Source organism: Echinops telfairi, unplaced genomic scaffold, assembly GCF_000313985.2.
Source record: "Echinops telfairi isolate 266 unplaced genomic scaffold, ASM31398v2 ScPeMD7_2291;HRSCAF=2852, whole genome shotgun sequence".
Taxonomy (NCBI): Eukaryota; Metazoa; Chordata; class Mammalia; order Afrosoricida; family Tenrecidae; genus Echinops; species Echinops telfairi.
Genome location: NW_022106189.1, coordinates 42,172,872 through 42,190,796, shown reverse-complemented (window position 1 = coordinate 42,190,796; position 17,925 = coordinate 42,172,872). Strand labels below are relative to the sequence as shown.

Below are 17,925 nucleotides of genomic sequence, written 5' to 3'. Positions count from 1 at the left end.
AAGTACATTCTAGCCTCGTTTAGGTGTTTAATTATAAGAAGAAGAAGAAGAAGAAAAAAAGCTTACTACCATAGTCAATTCCGACTCAACCTTATGCAGTCTCCGAGACTGCGAAGTTTTACAGGAACAGACAGTCTCATCTTTCTCCCTTAGGTCGGCTGCTGGGTTTGAACCATGGGCTTTCAGTTGGCAGTCCAATGACTAATCCAATAGGTCAGTGCATTTCCGGCTTGGATAATATTGTCATTCCACAAGATAGTCTGTGATTTTCAAAGGCACCTAAGCAAACCATCATTGCCAAGTGAATAGTGACACCAATTTGCTAATCAAGGTGTTCTGCTTGTCCCTGAAGTAAAGTGAGTCTTTGTGCCTCTCCAGAAAACAGTGGTTTCTAGCCATTTCAAGCTCATCTGAGTTTCATAGAAATTGGGGACAAGAGGTATATATATATATAATATATATATATATAATATATATATATGGCTAGTTAGTTTAGTTAGTTAAGGATTTTTCTAAATGTTTCAGGGAATGGTAGGATTCTGGTAAAGAATTCTAATACAGTGAACCCTCGTTTATTGCGGTTAATCGGTTCTAGACCCTACCGTGATAAATGAAATTCTGCGAAGTAGGATTCCTTATTTGTAAATCAAATATTTTCGTAGTTAGAGCATAGAGGACATGAAAAAACACCCTTTAGTCACCATGACACTCGTATTACCCAGTTATTAAATGAAAAAGGGAAAATACAGTAAAACATTTTGGACGTTACAATTATCATTTATTATTTATGGCATCAAGCGTGTACAGTATGAGCCAATCAGTGGCAGTAATGACAGAGCATGCGCTGTTATGCAAAAACCACGATAGAGTGAAGCCGCGGAAGTCGAAACGCGAAGTGGCGAGGGTTCACTGTAATTAGAAAGAAATCTAATTCTAATTCTTTATTCTTTAAGCCATTCTGTTTTGAGAACTTGGATGTCAGTTTTATTGTTGTTTTTTTTTAAGTGATGGGAGTCTTCTCATCCCCCCGAATCTGCCCACCTTCAAGGTTAACCTCCAGATTTGTGCAGTTTCACCAGGGCGTTCCTGCATTTAATTTTATTTGTATGTATCCTGATTGGATTCTTTGTGACTCAGTTTCTCTATATTTATAGAAATTCCTGGTCATTATCTTTTCAGATCATGCATGTATTCCACTCTCTCCTTTCCTTCTGGGATTCCAGTCAGACATAGTTAGATGTTCTTGCCGCGTCTCATACCTGTGTTATTATTCTTTTCTTGAATTTCTACCGACTTTCAGCTCACTAGGAGCTCTGGTGGAATTGTGGGTTCTATGTTGGGCTGCTCACCCAAAGATCAGCAGTTCGAACCCATCAACTCCTCGGTGGGAGAAGGATGGAGCTTTCTGCTCCCATAAAGAACATAAGGAGCCTAGAAATTTGGAGGTTCAAGAATATTTGAGGTATTTGAGGGGGTTCCAGTCTTAGAAACCCACGGGGACAGTTGTACTCTGTCCTACTGTGTTGCTATGCGTTTCAAAGTCAGTTGGAAGGTATTGTGTTTTTGTTTGTGTGTGTGTGTGTGTGCTTGTTTTGCTGACTGCTTTTCACTGCATATTTTCTTGTCTATCTTACGTCTCATGCGCTGTGGACATGTTATCAGGAGGGCCTTGTCTCTGAAGAAAGAGACCATGCTTGGTAAAGTAGAGGGTCACTGATAAGAAGACGACTCTCCGTGGATTCTGTGCTCGATGTGCTGTTGAATCTGTGCTTCATTTCTTTGCTGTGGTGGTCTTCAGTTTCCAGTGAGCTGGCTACAGCGTCAACCACCCACCTCCTTTCTTGAGATTATAAATCATACCTATTTTAAAGACTCTGGCTCAAGTCTCTAGTGTTGATAGAATCTACTAATGTTTATTCTGACTCTTGCTCCTGCTTTCCGATCACTCCTCGTTCAGGGTTGGGTATTTCTATGGGTCATAGATGATGTTCCCTTTTGAGGATCCACCCAACCCACTTCTTGAGGATATTTTTCCTGTGTTCTAACAGGCAGAGCAGGGTTTGATAGCCTCAAATGAGTCTGGGATTTAGGCTGGTTTGTCTAAACTAGGCCACCTCTGGTTAGCCCCCTTTCCTGAAAACTCATCAAGAGCCCGGGCTGTTTCCTTTTGCCCTGGTGGGTAATGACTTCTAATTTTCATCTCCAGCATGTAAAGTTTATGGGTATCTAGGATATCCATATCTTGACCCTCAAATCTTGATGGCTGTTGCTAAATCTTAACCCAAGAACCTCAACTTGTATCTTCCTAGCCCGGAAGGACGGCTGCGAGCACTCAGATTTCTGTTGGACAGCTCAGACCCCTACCTGTACTACTGAAGAGCTAATAAATGACCCAAGAGGAAGACAGGGTCGCAGGCTCCCCCTTTGGATGCTTTCTGTGTATCTGGGATTTCGGTGGTTCAAATCCCTGCTGTCTCGGCAGCTCTTGGATGCCATGGAACGGTGATCCATCTTACCCAGCTCTCTTAGTTGTGCTTGGCAGGAGCATTAGTTTGCCAACAGTGACTTTGTCTTGGCTGGCAGTAGAAGTCGACACGTGTTTGGTTTTGCTTTTGTGTGTCTTGCATTAGTGGTGTTGACTTTGGATTCAAGATGAGGCCAGTTGCCAGACAGACAAGGAGATCCCCATAAAACCATTTGTGTATGCCATACCCCCCTTTGTGGGGAGTGGAGTGGACAGACTCATTTATCCCCTAGTTATTGGCTTTTTGCAATGCTATCTCTTATTTAATTAGATTTTTTGGAGGCGTTTTGGTGGCATAAGGCTTATGAGTTGGGTAACTAACTGCAAGATCAGCAGTTCAAAATGACCAGCCACTCCTTGGGAGTAAGATGAGGCTTTCTACACTCCTGGAAGATTTGCACTATTAGAAACCCACAGGGGTAATTTTGCCCAGCCCCAGTGGGTTCGAGGTGTTGGAATCAACTTGATGGCAGTGAGTTTAATTTGGGGTGTTTGGTTGTTTTAATGCAATCATTAATTTCTTCTGAATTTTCCAAAGTTTTCATATAACTGTATAAGAACTCTGGAGAGTTTTTTTGTTGTTGTTGACATTTATATATGTATAGGTAATGCTTTAAGTTTTGTGCTCTTACCAATCTCTTTGGTATGGCTTGCTAGAAGTCTTTATCAATCCTTTTAAAGAACCAATTGTTAAATTTTCTGATGCAGTGTAATGATCTCATCTTTTTCCATTTTTCTAATTAAGAAATGCTAGTATGAGGCTATTTTGCCCCCTCAGAGTACAGCTTTGGCTGCATCCTATAAATATTTGTTTCCCCTCCTTCATCCTTAGATCCTATAAGGCCTGGCATGTGTTGACCATTTTATCAATATTTTATATGTTGCCCATAGACATTTTTCCCCTTTCTGATAACTGTTGGCTAAAGATAGTAAATGATTGGCGTGTTGGGAGTTTTTAAAAAAATCTTAGTTATTGATGTTTTCCCATTATTCTAGCAGAGAAGATAACTGACAGACTTCTGAGTCTGGGTATTTATATTTCTGGTAGAACCCTGTTGGTCCACTGGTGCATCTGGGTCCTAAGGGTGAAGTGAACCCGCTCACCACTGCCCCACATTTTTTTTTAAGGGGCTGAACCAGGATACAGACCCTTGCCTCAGACACCCAAACCTGGCCTCTTTCCTTTGTTCTCTGCCACCTTCTCTAAAGCCTCCGCCACTGTGAACTGGTCTCAGGGTCGAGCTTGTCTTGTGTGCACCGGGTATTGGACCAGGATCCCGGGGCGCTGCTGACGGCCCTCCTCCCACTCTGGAAGGGCTGCTGGTCCAGCGGGGAACAAACAAGCATAGACGATGCAGCTTGGGGGAATCTCAAGTGTGAACTCTGGCAAGGCGTCGAGGCGGAGATGGCTGCTGAGAGTCTTGACATGAGAGCGGGAGTTTTCAGGTGGGCTTGTTCAGGGAGGAAACAGAGTGAGACAGGCAGACAGACATGTGCCCAGAAGACAGAAGTGGCAGGAGGGTGCCTGGCAGCAAGTCCAAGGAAACCAGGGTGCTTACTCAGAGGCTCAAGAGGACTGTGTGTGGACCGCAGTCTGTCATGGCCATGCCTCCTTTGAGGTGTGCAGACTTCTCTGATCCAGAAGCTGGGATGGAGACCTAACCCTGGTGCCAGAAGGGATTTCAGAGGGGACACTAATACCCCTTTACCGCCAGCTGTCACCGCCCCAGCACTGCAGGTGCTAACCCAGATGGAACCAGTACAGCTTTGGGAGCCCATTCTCCTCTGTCCTAGAGGGTTCCTGTGAGCCTTGATGGCAGGGAGTAAGAACACTCCCTTCACACTGGAGAGGGGAGGTCTTTCCTGCCCCCTCTCCCCTCCTTTCCTTCCTTTCAAAAACTTGTCATGGTGGATACATTCAGTGCTTGCCTCCCTCCTCATGCCTAGCCCTTGGGAACCATTGGTCAACTTCCCATCTTTCTTTTGTCGGTTCCCGTGTGTCAGCCCAATTGTGCTCCTTGGCAGTTCTCAGTGGCCATTGCTCACGAGTGCCTCCGGGTGGGCTAGAACCTCTGTCCTCAGTCAGCAGTGAGGGCTTCACTGTCTATAGATTTCCTAAATCTGGACCAAACACTGCCATCGAGTCGACGCTGAATCCTAGCCACCCGCTAGGACAGGATAGAGCTGCCCCTGGGGGTTTCCCAGACCGTCACCCTTTACAGAAGTAGAAAGCCCATCTTCTCCCTCGGAGTGGCCGAACTGCTGACCTTGTGGTTAGCAGCCTGACATGTAACCACTATGCCGCCCGGGGACACTTCATAGACGCGGAGTCATGCAGTAGGTGGGCTTTTGTGTCCAGCGTCACTTTTGTGTCCAGCATCGTATCTCTAAGGCTCTTCCAAGGCGTAGCTTGTTCCCAGACTTTGTTCCCCTTCTCGGCCCTTGGGTGCCGTTTGCACCCCAGAACCCAGTCACACTGCCACGCTGCCTGCTCCCTCTTGCACAGGGCACAGGTTCACACTGCTGCGCTGCATCTTAACAGCTGCTGGCTCCTCCCTCCCAAGCCAGGGATTCAACCATGCGCCTCAGTTGTCCGAGACCATCCTGTCTTTAACTAGTGCTTGTGACATGCTTCTGGGGCTGCTCCATGTGCAGGGACCCTTCTATACTTCATGTATGCAGATGGGGCCTGCACTACCAATGTGTGCAGGGGATGGTGGGTGCTGCTATGCTGCGTGCTGCAGTGGTGTGCCGTGTATTGCCATTAGAAATGCGAACAGACATGAGAGCCTGCTCACTGCCTCTGAGATAAAGTGAATTCTCGATGTATGGATGGTGGCGATGTGTCACCGTGGACGGTTACAGGTAGGAACTGACTAGTGCCCCATGCGGCAGAGCTTTGCACACATTACCTCTGGACCTGGAGCCAGCTGTGACAGCTGAGGTTTCTACTGTCTCAAGGTCACTGAGCTCTGTCATAAGGGCTGGTTGCCAAGGGCGACCTGGACCGGTGACCTCAGTGCACAGGTCCGAGCAGTCTGAGGCTGGAGGTGGTGATGGACCTGCTCAAGACCACCCCCTGAGCTACTCTGTGCAGCCTCGGGCTGGACCCAGGTCTCGGTGGCTCGAGAGTTCCTGCGTGTGTCACTGTTCGCTCTGGCCATTGGAATGGACAGGAGACCCTGGAGGCTGGAGAAGGGAGTGGTGGAGACACCAGAAGACTCGGTGAGAACAGAGCTGTTGGAAGCTCTTCAAAGAGTTGTGCCACAAGGCTCCCTGAGAAGGAGATATGCCCAGGGTCTCTGTTGGCTCAGAGAATAACACCCCCACCCCCAAAAGCTGGGCCACTGAAGCCTGACGATACCAACCCTGGTGGGATCATTCCCGCCCACTGAGCGCCTGCTCTGCGCCAGGCGTGGGCTGGGTGCTCTGCTGGCATCGGTTCATTCATTCTCCACAAGGAGGGGATTGTTGGGAGACCCCTTGTACAGTTGAGAACATTGGTGCCGAGAAAGGCCGTGGAGCATGCCCAGAGCACCCAGCTGGAGAGCGTTGGAGCCTGTGCTTGGTACCGCTTTCCCAGGGGGTTTTCATCCCAGACGGATTTCCTGTGATCTATACCACCCCGCGCCCCTCCTCCCCACGCTGACACAGGGGCCCTGGTGGTGTGTGAAACTGATGACGATGAAAGCCTACAGTTCCAACCCACTGGCCACATGACAGGCGGTCTGCTCCCAGAAAGACTTACAGACCCAGAAACCCAGTATCACACTGTTTCCCAAAGATACCACCCCCTTGGGGAGAGGGGGGCGCTGGTACAATCCAGGCGGACCACCAGAGCAGATGCCTACACTTTATCCAGGGTTGTGGGCCGTAGTAGAGGAGCTTTGGTGGCATAGTGGTCACTCGTTGGACTGCTAACAGAGAGGTCAGCCGTTTGAAACCACTAGCCACTCCTTGAGAGAAAGATGAGGCTTTCTACTCCCGTAAAGAGTTAGGTCAGAAACCCACAGGGGCAGCTCTGCCGTGCCCTACTGGGCCGCCATCAGTCAGATTTGACTAGATGGCAGTGAGTATGGCCTGTGATACAAACGTTTTTAACCACCAGGCAGGTGCTGAGTAATTTATTTCTGAAAAGGGGGCGGTAGGCCAGCCAAGTCAGTTTGGGAACCTGTGCTATAACAGGGTCGCTTTGGGTTGGAATCAGCATGATGGCCGCGGATCGGGTTTTGGTTTGAGTACACATCCACCCATCTCCCCACTCCTCTGATAGCAACGCTGACGGACAACAGCCCTACACGATGGAGTGGAATGTTCCCTCTTGGATTTCTGAGACTAGTCTTCACGGAAGCTGACAGCCCCCTCTTCTTATTCCTGTGACGCAGCAGGTGGGTTCACACCACCTACCTTTCAGTTCACAGACTCGCTCTTAACCACCAGTGCACCGGGGCTCCTCTGATGAGTCTACAGACCCAGGATAATACAGATGCTACGCTGTCAGGTGCTGTCAAATCCGTTTCCACTCACAGAGACCCGATGTACAAAACAAACCATCCTCTCGCTTGTACTTATGTGGGAGACCATTGACGTAGCCACTGTGTCCCTCAGTCTCGTCAAAGGGCTTCCCCCTTTTTTGCTGCCCCTCTTACTTGACTACGAATGATGTCCTTTTCCAGGGACCAGTTTCTCCTGAAGGAGCCCTGGAGGCATAGTGGTTATACGTGCTGATAACTGCAAGGGCAGCAGTTCAAAACCACCAGGCACTCACTGGAGAAAGACAGGGCTTTCTACTCCTGTAAAGGGTTACAGCCTCAGAAACTCAGAGGCAGTTCTACCCTATCTTATAGGATCGCGATGAGTCGGTATTGACTCGATGGCAGTGTTGTTTTTAGCTTCTCCCGAGAACATGTCCAAAGAGTATCCATCTATAGCTATCATACAGTATGTAAACACAGAAGAGAATCATTAGTACACGTTTCCTTCATGACTTCCTGGCAAGCAACAGTAGCTTGGGCACCATCTGTGTTCTTGGCTGTCAAGTTCTAGAACTTTCCTGACTTTAGACTCAGACCAATTGTTGGCTCCATTGGGGTCTCTCTTTCTGCCCCGTTTCCGTGTGTGTTTGAGGAGTTCTTAATCTTGATGGTGGAAGTAGGGCAGGCTGGTGGATAGGGCTAGAAGGACGTTCATGTGACCGAGTGCACTCCGTGTGGAGGAATGCTTGCGACCCTGGGGAGACTTGAGGCGGGGGACATCTTCAGGGGCCTGGTTCTTGGGGGTTGCCAGGAAGCCTTTGTTTGGGATGGGACAGCAGCAATGATGTGACTGTTCTGAAAGAACCATGATGATCATCACTTGCTGGAACACTGAGGTGAGACCCATCGAAACTCCCTAGGCTTTTTAAGTCATGTCAAAAACTCCCCGCTCACTGCTGCCAGGTCGATGTGGACTCCTGGCGAGTGACCCCATGGACAGAGTAGAACCGCACCTTTGGGTTTCCGAGGCTGTAAATCTAATGTTACGGGAGCAGCCAGCCTCATCTTTCTCCCAGGGAGCGGCTCGTGGATTCAAACAGCTGGTCTTGCAATCAGCAGCTGCATTGGTAATAGCCCTCTGTGCCACAGTAGTACCAGGTTCCAAAACTGAGAGCCGGCATCCAAGGGTATGTGCCACAGCGTGTGGCAGTGATGACATTCAGCACCTGCATTTCCCAGGATTCATCCCTACATTTAAGGGTGTGTGCCTGGACTCGTGGGACCCAATAGAATGCCCTTTTCCCTTGTGGGTGCTTGCTTTACAACCTTCTTGCACGAATGCTTCCAAACCTGATGCTTATAATTGTCAAATGTGGTATAGAGAGCTCCTTCCAGCCTCTCTGAACCTGCCTTCCCTCAGAGTGGCTGGTGGGTTTGAACTGCAGACTTTGTAGTTAACAGCCCAAAGTTGGACATGCGAGGGCTTGGTATTATAGATTATATAACTGTTATGCACAGGGGGCCTTGAAAAATTCATGGAAAAGTGGAATGGAAAGATAGGGAATTTTCCTATGAACCTTTGGAAGCCCTCTCATCTGCTAGTTCCCATTACCTGTATTCCTGGCTCTAGTTAGTCAGTCTTTCTCGTTCAGAACCTTTCTGGGTGACCTTGTAGTTCTCTTAGCATCGGAAGTATTGCCTTCTACGTGAAGATGAAATTGGAGGAAGGAAAATCGGGGCAGAGAAGTTTAGAGGTCCCTGTGAGCAGGTCTCCATTTGGCATAACAGTGGTGTTCCCAGAGGGATGAGAATTTTAGTAATGCCTTCATGGAAGCTGCCATAAGCCTATCCCGAGAGTCTTAGAGAATGTCCAGTATCTCCAATATTTCTGCAGTGTTGGAAACGGGCTAAGATCTTTGCCTAACCCAAACGACCTTAGGAAACGAAGCAGCGTGCTTATAGCATATCTAGAAAGTGGCTTTCCACTCAGTCCTTGTCCGTTTCCCATCCAGGATGAAATCCTGACCCCTTTGAGACTTCTGGAGGAGCCCTGGTGGGAGAGCGGTTATGCGTTGGGCTGCTGTCCCAAGGTCAGCAGTTTGAAACCACCAACTGCTCCCAGGGAGAAAGATGGAACTTTGTGTTCCCTTAAAGGGTTATGGTCTCAGAAACCCGCAGGGACAGTCTTACCCTGTCCTATAGGGTTGCTGTGATTCGGCATCAACTTCATGTCCTTGGGTTTTAGTTTGGGGCTTCTGAGGGTAATTTTAATGAGAGTACTTGAGCCAGAGACTCTAAAATAATCTTAAGTGCTGTATTTGTGGGTATGTGCTTTTTAATTTTTAACAAGTGAGTTTATGAATTCAACTTCCCCTTAATGTTTCACACCTCCCAGTAAACTAGACGTTTCTAAGTCTTTGGTCCATGATTTTAAGTCTTTACGTATACTGAGTAGGTCATGATTTTGAAGGTCTCGCTCCATTGCTTCTAGCGTTTCCTATTGCTATAGAAACCTAAAGCTATCCTGGTCTAATACACACTTTTATTTTGCTTTCTGAAAGGTTTTAGGATCTGATCTCTGACTCGCCTTTTGCATTTCGTATGACTGTCCTTTGGGTTCGGTTTGTTTTTGTTCGTTGTGTGGGAAATCTGGGGGAAAGTTTGGATTCTGGAAACTTTGCTGTGGTAATTTCCCAGAATTATTGTTTTCCTCTCTTGTAATTTCTGTGTTCTCATTTGATTGAACTCCCATTTTTCGGATGTTGTGTTTTCTCATTCTCTTAGTTTTTAAAATAGTTTCTGCCCTTTATTTCTTCTGAAAGTATTATTCTTTAATCTTTCAGAACGTTCCCCTTGCTTCATCTTCTTAGCCTTGCATTTCTGCTCTGGTGCTTTAAAGTTTCAATTACCTTAATATTCCTTTTTCATAGTATTCTGTTCTTACTTTGCTTGTGAATTATCTTAACATCTCATCACTCGGAGTATATTTATTTAGCAACCTTATTGTGGTATAATTGACATAATATATCGCATGTATTTAAAGTGTAACATTTAGTAAGCTTAGCTATATCTATATATCTGTGAGTCTTGTACACTTCATTATAATACTTTGTCTTCTAAAGTTGCCTTTTAAAATCTTCTGTTCAGCCCTTTTACTTAATCACTTTTTTGGTTCACTTTAGCTGCTCCATGTTCAAGAGCAAGTGTCAATCTTTTGTGACATCCATTTAGACCTTTCCTTCTTGCTTGTCTTTTAATCTTTTGCTTTTTTTCATATATAATATCCTTTGTCATTTCACAACGCATCTGGTTTTGGTCATTAGTATTCAATACATGATTTTTTTTCTTGCAATGGTCTCTAAGTTCAGATGGAATATGCTCAAGGGCATACTTTGGCTTTCATGAGCTTGCTTAAATTTTGTTCAGTTTCAATTTGAACTTGCATAGTAGCAATTGGTGGTCTGGTCTGCAGTCAGCTCTTGGCCTTTTTCTAAGGGCTATAGAGCTTCTCTGTCATCTCTTTCTACAGATGTAGCTGATTTGGTTCCTGTGTAATCCATCCAATGAGGTTTACATGTATAGTCCTGGTATGTTTTGTTGAAAAAAAGTTTTTTGCGATGAAAACTTGTTGAACTTACAAAATTCTGTTGTGAAATCTTCAGCATCATTTTTGTCACCAAGGCCTTATTTTCCAACTACCAATCCTCCTCCTTTGTTTCCCACTTTAACATTTCAATTGCCAGTAAGTATCATTTATTGCATATTTGATCCATTCCAGGTTACAGAAAGTGGTACACATCTTCATCTTCGGTGTTAGCGATTAGTCATTGTTACTAATAATGGTGTTAACTGATTTTCCTCATAGGTATTTGGATATTATCCCATAACTCAAAGCATTGTACTTGAGCATAGATCTAGAAATGAAATGCCATTCCGCTTTGATTTCTTATTCCTAGTATAGTAGACCTTATCATTGTCAGGTTCAAAATGGCCTGCACCTCTCCATTTTAGCTCACTCATGCCTAATTACCGATCTGTATGCATTCCATTTCATTTTGACAACTTCCAACTTTCCAAGATTCAAACTTTGTACATTTTACCTTCTGACTTTAGTGGATGCTCGCCGCGATTTCTTCTCATTTTGAATCATGCCACATCAGCAAATGAAAGTTCTGTAAGCTTTACGCCACCTTGAGTCAGACAGCCCGGGCTGAAGAAGGTGCTCGACGTTTCTCAAGCTGAAGGAACTGAAGAGAAAATTAAAGTCGAATTGCAATATTGAAGGATTCTGTGGGCAAAATATTGGGCAACTCAGGAAGTATCAAAAGATGGCAAGGATTCAGCATCGCTGTAGCAGAAAGGATTGGCCAGCATTCACCCACTTTGGAAGGACATGTTCAAGAACTAAAGATATTGAAGGAGGAAGTCGGAAGTGCATTGACGGCATCGGTGGAAAATAGGGCTCCAGGAATCCGTGGCATACCAATGGAAATGTTTCAACAAACAGATGCAACACTGTCACGGTAGCTTGTCTTCTAGATTTCTTAGCATAGACCACTGTCTGGAAGAGATCCATATTCGTGTCCATTCCAAAGAAAGATGATTCAGCAGAATGTGGAAATTATTGAACAATACCATTAACGTCACATGCAAGTAAAATTTTGCTGAAGATCATTTAAAATCACTTGCAGTAGTACACCAATAGAGAGGAGATGGGGAGAGCTGGGATATTGTTAATGTCAGATAAATCTTGACTGAAATCAGAGATCATCAGAAATTATGGACTGTGCAAAGGTATTGGACTGTGTAGATCGAAACAGACTATGGATAATATATATTGTGGAGAATGGGAATTCGAGAACACCTATTGGTACTCAGGCTGAACCTGTACACAGACCAAGAGGCAGTTGTTTGAACGGAACCAGGGATACTGCATGGCCTAAAATAAGAAAAACGTGTGTCAGTATTGTATTCTTTTACTGTATTGACTCAGTCTGTGTGCTGAGCAAATAAGCCGGAAGCAAGTCATATGGAGAAGCATGGGGCATTGGACTTGGAAGGGGCGTGATCTAATTTCTTTTGCTACAGATTAGTTTATATTCTCACAACTTTATATGGAGGGATTCAGAAAATCGACCATTTTCATTATCTTTCACTTCCATTCATTCCATGCAGTTTTGGAGACCCCTTTTATAGATGGAATTATAGAATATATTGTGCTTTTCATCAGCCTTTTTCACGTCATGTACTTCTTTTGAGATTTCACTCTTTGATACAGATTTGTCCGTATCCATAGTTCATCCTTTTTTTATTTGAGTAATAGTAAACAGATATTGCCACCGTTTTCATTATCAGTTCATGTATTGTTCGGCATCTGGGTTGTTTTCAAGATTTAGGAACTACAAATGAAACTGCCACAACTATTTAGATGCACGTTCTTAATAATAAGGCTTTTAAAAATACTATTTAAAAATAGTATTTTAGTATGTCTTCAGTGACAGTTTGCCTAGCAGATTAGGTTCCCATTCAACATCCGCTGCGATGCCTGAACAACCTTGGCAGTCCAGTTCTGATTGCACCATCTGCTGTCATGCAGTCCCTCCGCTCCCTCACCTTCTCATCTTTGTTTTACAGCAGTGCTTCTCAACCTTCCTCACGCCGCGACCCTTTAATTCAGTTCCTCATGTGGTGACCCCCGACCATAACATTATTTTCATTGCTACTTAATCGCTGTAATTTTGCTACTGTTCTGAATCAGGCAGCCTCTGTGTGAAAGGGTGGTCCGACCCCCAAAGGGGTCTCAACCCACAGAGAGCCGCTGTGTTAGAGTAATTGCTGACCGCTTGATCTCATCGATGGATTTTTCAAGGAGCACAGTGTTCACAGGTGCTAGTCTTTATTCTGTGAGTCAGTCTGTTGTTTGTGCTGTTAGGTGCCGTTGAGTCTCTTCCGACCCATCGCTACCCCATGCACCACAGAGTGAAACACCGCCCCGTCTTGTGCCATACACACAATTGTTCCTATGCCTGAGCCCATTGTTACAGCCACTGTGTCAGTCCATCTCCTTGAGAGCCTTCTTTTTCTCTGCCCCTCTACCAAGCATGATGTCCTTCTCCAGGGACTGGTCTCTTCTGACATCTCCAAAGTATGTAAGACTAAGTCTTACCTCGCCTCTAAGGAACATTCTGGCCATACTTCTTCCAATACAGATCGGTTTGACCTTTTAGCAGGCCATGGTACTTTCAATATTATTCTCCAGCACAATTCAAATGCATTGATTCTTCTTTGGTCTTTTTATTCAACGTCCAACTTTCAATCTGTTACTTAACTAAAATGCAACCCCAGGGATTAGTTTCAGTTCAGGGTTTACGGAGTATGTCGGAGCAACAGTCTCGAGTCTCCTACTCAACTGTTCTAGGAAAAGTCTGGATTTGTAAGAGAATTTGAGGTTCTGCCCCACAGCATGTGATCATTCCATCACGTTCCATCTACTGTAGTCCTAATTTAGGCTCGATACTTTTATTTCTTTGGGGTAAATGCCTAGAGTGGAATGTGTGAACCCTATAATAAATTAATGTTTCATTTTTGAAGGTACTATTAAATGGATTTCCAAAGTGGTTGTACCATTTGACATTCCAACCAGCAACATAGGAGCGTTCCAGTGTCTCCACATCAGACATGAGCTGTTTTATAGGTGTGTGGTGATTTCTCATTGTGATCTTACTGCACATTTCCTTAATGACTGATAATGTACAGAATGTTTTCATCCAAAGTGTCTGCTCAGACCCCATTTGCCCACTATTTTTATTGAGCTCTTTTCTTATTACTTAATTTTGTGAGTTCTTTATTTTGGAGCAATGCTCCACCTAAGACAACAATTTTTAGATGGGTCAAATGCTTTAATAAAGGTTGAGAAGTCGTCAAAGATGAGCCAAGAGAGAGGGAAGATTGTCATCTTGGATGAATGAAGACACTGTGAGAATGAAGTCGAGAAACATAGTGGCCGGAGACGCGAGGATCACCATTGATGTGATAACGACTGAGCCTGGGGTCTCACGTGGTTCGCCATGGAAAGTTCTAAGTGAACACCTTGACCTCAGCAAGCTCGCGCCTTGATATCTGCGCCAGTAGCATTGCACAAAGATCAGCCGATTCAAAAAGCTGATCTTTTCATCCGTCTTTCCAGCAGGATCAAAAACACAATTTTGTGGAGTGAGTCATAACTGGGGAAGATTTTAGAATCCACCAATATTATCCAGGGAGAAAGGTCCAGGGAAAACCATGGCTTCCAAAGGGGTCTGCTGAGCTAGTTAAATTCAAAGTGGAGAGGTCAACTCAGAAGGTTGTAACGACAAGTTTTGGTTTGTGTTTTTTTTCTTCGGATTCCCAAGGGTCCTGTTGATTGATGTTCTTGAGGAACACACTGATCATGAGGCCTGGCACGGGCCAGAAAAGGCGTACCGGGGATTTTTCTTCATGACAATGTACCTCCTCACTCTTGGAGTGTAGCCAGGGCTCTCCTACAATAATTTTGTTAGGGAAACTACCTCATCCACCCTTTAGCCCTTTCTACGTCTTTGTGTTCTCCAAACTCAAAGAACATTGAAAAGGAACACAATTTGAGTCCCTCGAGGGTGCCCGAACTGCCATTGTGATAAAGTATGAGAACTCTCATCAGGAGCTGCCGTCTCAGAAGGGCACAGGGGCAGTTCTACCCTGTCCTCTATAAAGGTCGCCATGAGTAGACTTGATTCCATGGGGTGTCAATGTGGTTGCTTTTGTTTTTGTTTCAGAAGTGTGTAGACCTGGATGGACTATATGTTGAGAAACAACAGCTTCACAGTTTGATATTTTTGTCTGACAGCGGTTTCTGTGATTTTCCTAGCAATGCCTTTTGAGTTTCCCCAAAAAAGTTTATGGGGGAAATGGAGTTGAAAGACAATGGAATTCTTCCACAAACCGTTGAGGCCTCCTTGCAGATAATGTTTTTTACCATGACGTAAACTGATTAAGGTTTAAATGTTAAAACCACTTTACATTCCAGGGATAAATTCCACTTGGCCACAGTGTATAATCCTTTTGATTTCACAAACATTTTTATGTAGAATTAAAAATTTTATGTTTAAGATAGATTTTGACTTTTGGTTTCCTCGTAATATCTCTGCTTTTAGTAGCATAATCACAGTGGCTTCATGAGAGAAGTTGAAAAGCATTTTTTTTTTAGTGTTCTGGATGTCTTTGTGTGGAACTGGTATTATTTCCACCTTAAATGTTTTAAAATAACTTTTATATAATTCACCAGTGGGGTTTCTTCTATGTGACTATTTTAAACTACAAATTCAGTTCATTTCAGTAGGTAAAGAGATATTCAGCCCTCATGGTGTTGTGGTTAAGCACGTGGTTGCTGTCCAAAAGTCTGTGGTTCAAATCTTCCAGCCACTCCAGGGGAGAAAGATGAGGCAGCCTGCTTCTGTAACGATGACAGACATGGAAGACCGGAGGGCAAGTCTACTCTGGCCTCTAGCGTAGCTTTGAGTAAAGATTGACAAGGCGGCAATGGGTTTGGTCTGGCTTAGAGAGAGAATCGAGTTAGCCATTCTTGTTGAATAAATACTCCGTCGCCCCAAGAGTTTATTTACAAATGTTGTCATGTTCATTGGCAAAAAATGTAAAGGATATTATTCTCTGGTTGTATTTTTTAATATCTATAGTATCTGTAGAGATGACTCATTCCTGATATTGCTCATTTGTACCTTTTGTTTTCTTGTGGGTTAAGCTAGGTAGAAGTTTGTCAATTTTATTGATGTTGTATTTTTTAATATCTATAGTGTCTGTAGTGATGACTCGTTCCTGATATTGCTCATTTGTACCTTTTGTTTTCTTGTGGGTTAAGCTAGGTAGAAGTTTGTCAATTTTATTGATATTGGTAAATCACTAGAAACTATACACATTTTTAAATTTCACTACTTTCCCTCTAATGGCCTTTTTTTGTTGGTTTGTTTTGCTCAAGGACACGTGATTGTCATGTCTCCTTGGCCACCTGTGGTCTATGACCATTGCTCAGACTTGTCTTATTTCTGGTGACTGACAGTTTTGAGGAATCGGGGTCAGGTATTTTATGTCGTTCTCTTTGAGTTTTTCAGGTGGCTAGATTGGGTTGTGACTAATGCCTATCTCATCATATAATACCACGCTCTCAATATGACTCACCACTGATGGTGATAGTTGGATCAGCTGGCCAAGGTGTTGCTACATTTCCCTACTGTAAAGACACTCATCCGACACTTACTCTTCATTGGAAGGAAGGAACCAAACAAACCACTTAAGGGTGAAGGGTTAAGGCCAGCCTTCCTGGAGTGGAGGGTAACTACATAATTTATTTGTAATTCTTCAGTGTGGGGGATTTGTCTCCAGCCATTTATTTGGGATTGCGTTTGGGATATTTAACTGACCATCTGCGTTGTTACCTATTAGTATGGTATTTATTTTGTGGATCAGGCTGTTGCATGTTGTATTAGCCCAGGTAGACTACAGAAACAAATCCAGGGAGACTCATATATGAGTAGAAACCAGAGCTTTATATAAAAGAGTAATTGTATATTAAGAAAACATCCCAGCCTAGTCCAGATCAAGTCCAAAAGTCTGATATTAGTCCACATGTCAGATACCAATGATAAATTCCTCTTCAGACTCATGCAACACATTCTGTGACCCCTAATGCAGGAAGATCACAGGCCAGTGGGCGGGAAGTCTTGTGGAGCCAGTGGTGGTGGAAGCATCTCAGCACTGGCGTGGGTCTCCACGTGGCTCCTCCAGCTTCAGGGCTCTGGCTCCATCAGCGTAGCTCCATGTGGCTTGTCAATAGGAATGTCTTGCAGGGAGACAAGCAGAGAGTGTATCTGACCTCTAGTGAGCTATTTGTTTCCTTCAAGCCTCCAAATGAAGCCATCAAGCTGCAACCTGATTGACAGGCTAGACTCCACCCCTTCGAAAGTTGACAGGCGATTGTGTAACTGCTGTACACGTTGACCTTTGCAAGCTCTTTCCTGCTGGCTCATGTCCCTTTGGTATGTTCCCTCTGCTTCTTGAGTGTTTATTATCTTTTCAGCCCTTCACGATGCTCCAGGTTCATCTTGCACATTCCCTCCCCAATCCTAGAGTTTGTCATTTCTCCGAGGAGCCTTTATTCCTTGCATTGGAGCACTAAGATATTAGAACCAAGATCTGAGTGCTAGATCTTATCGATCTTTTTGTTCTCTCTCTTCTTAAATGAAAAGTAACTTCACTTTAATCGATCTTTCATTCAACAAATACATATCGAATGTCAAGCCTTGTATGCGGGGGGTGGGGGGCATGTTTTTATTTAAAACCTGCTCTAAATAGCTTTTCACCTGAAAAAAAACACCCTAGGAATTAGAAATTTGTTCCTAGTTTAATATTATTTTATTAAAGGATTATAATTAAATTGGAGGTAGACACGTACAATGAAGGTTTGTTGCGCTAATTAATTAGTCCTTTTACTTTACAAATCCTTTTGCTTCACTGCCAATTTAAAAACCCAATGCTTTTGCATTGAGAGCAGGCACATAGATTCATATTGATTTGAGTCATTAAATGCTCATCAGATGATTTTCTGACATTCACAAAAGTAAAATACTACACGGAACCCCCCCAGGAACCCGTCACCTGGCTTCAGCTCAGGGTCAACCTTATTTCACACAGTCTACTCTGTTAAGGAAAATTAACCTCCTTGGAGTGGCAAATTATCTTTGAACTTGAAATAGATGTCACCGTTTCTCTGACTCAGACGTACGTAACGGAAGATGCTTAAATCACTTCCTGAGAGCATTAACAGTTGGCCTTTTGCAGAGCAGATGAGTGACTAATTGTCATCCCACTTTGCCAGAGGAGAGATTCATGCCCCAG

General features: G+C 44.3%; 1 protein-coding gene across 2 annotated transcripts in view; it reads left to right on the top strand.

Moving 5' to 3' along the window:
* Positions 1-5,690: 5,690 nt before the first annotated feature.
* Positions 5,691-17,925, top strand: part of CDYL2 (chromodomain Y like 2) — an 89,908-nt gene continuing 77,673 nt past the window's right edge. For both annotated transcript variants that reach the window (XM_045293710.1, XM_045293709.1), the window contains exon 1: positions 5,691-5,749. In XM_045293710.1, the coding sequence (XP_045149645.1) occupies positions 5,693-5,749 (57 nt within the window). In that variant the 5' untranslated portion in view covers positions 5,691-5,692. The remainder of the gene's footprint in view (positions 5,750-17,925) is intronic.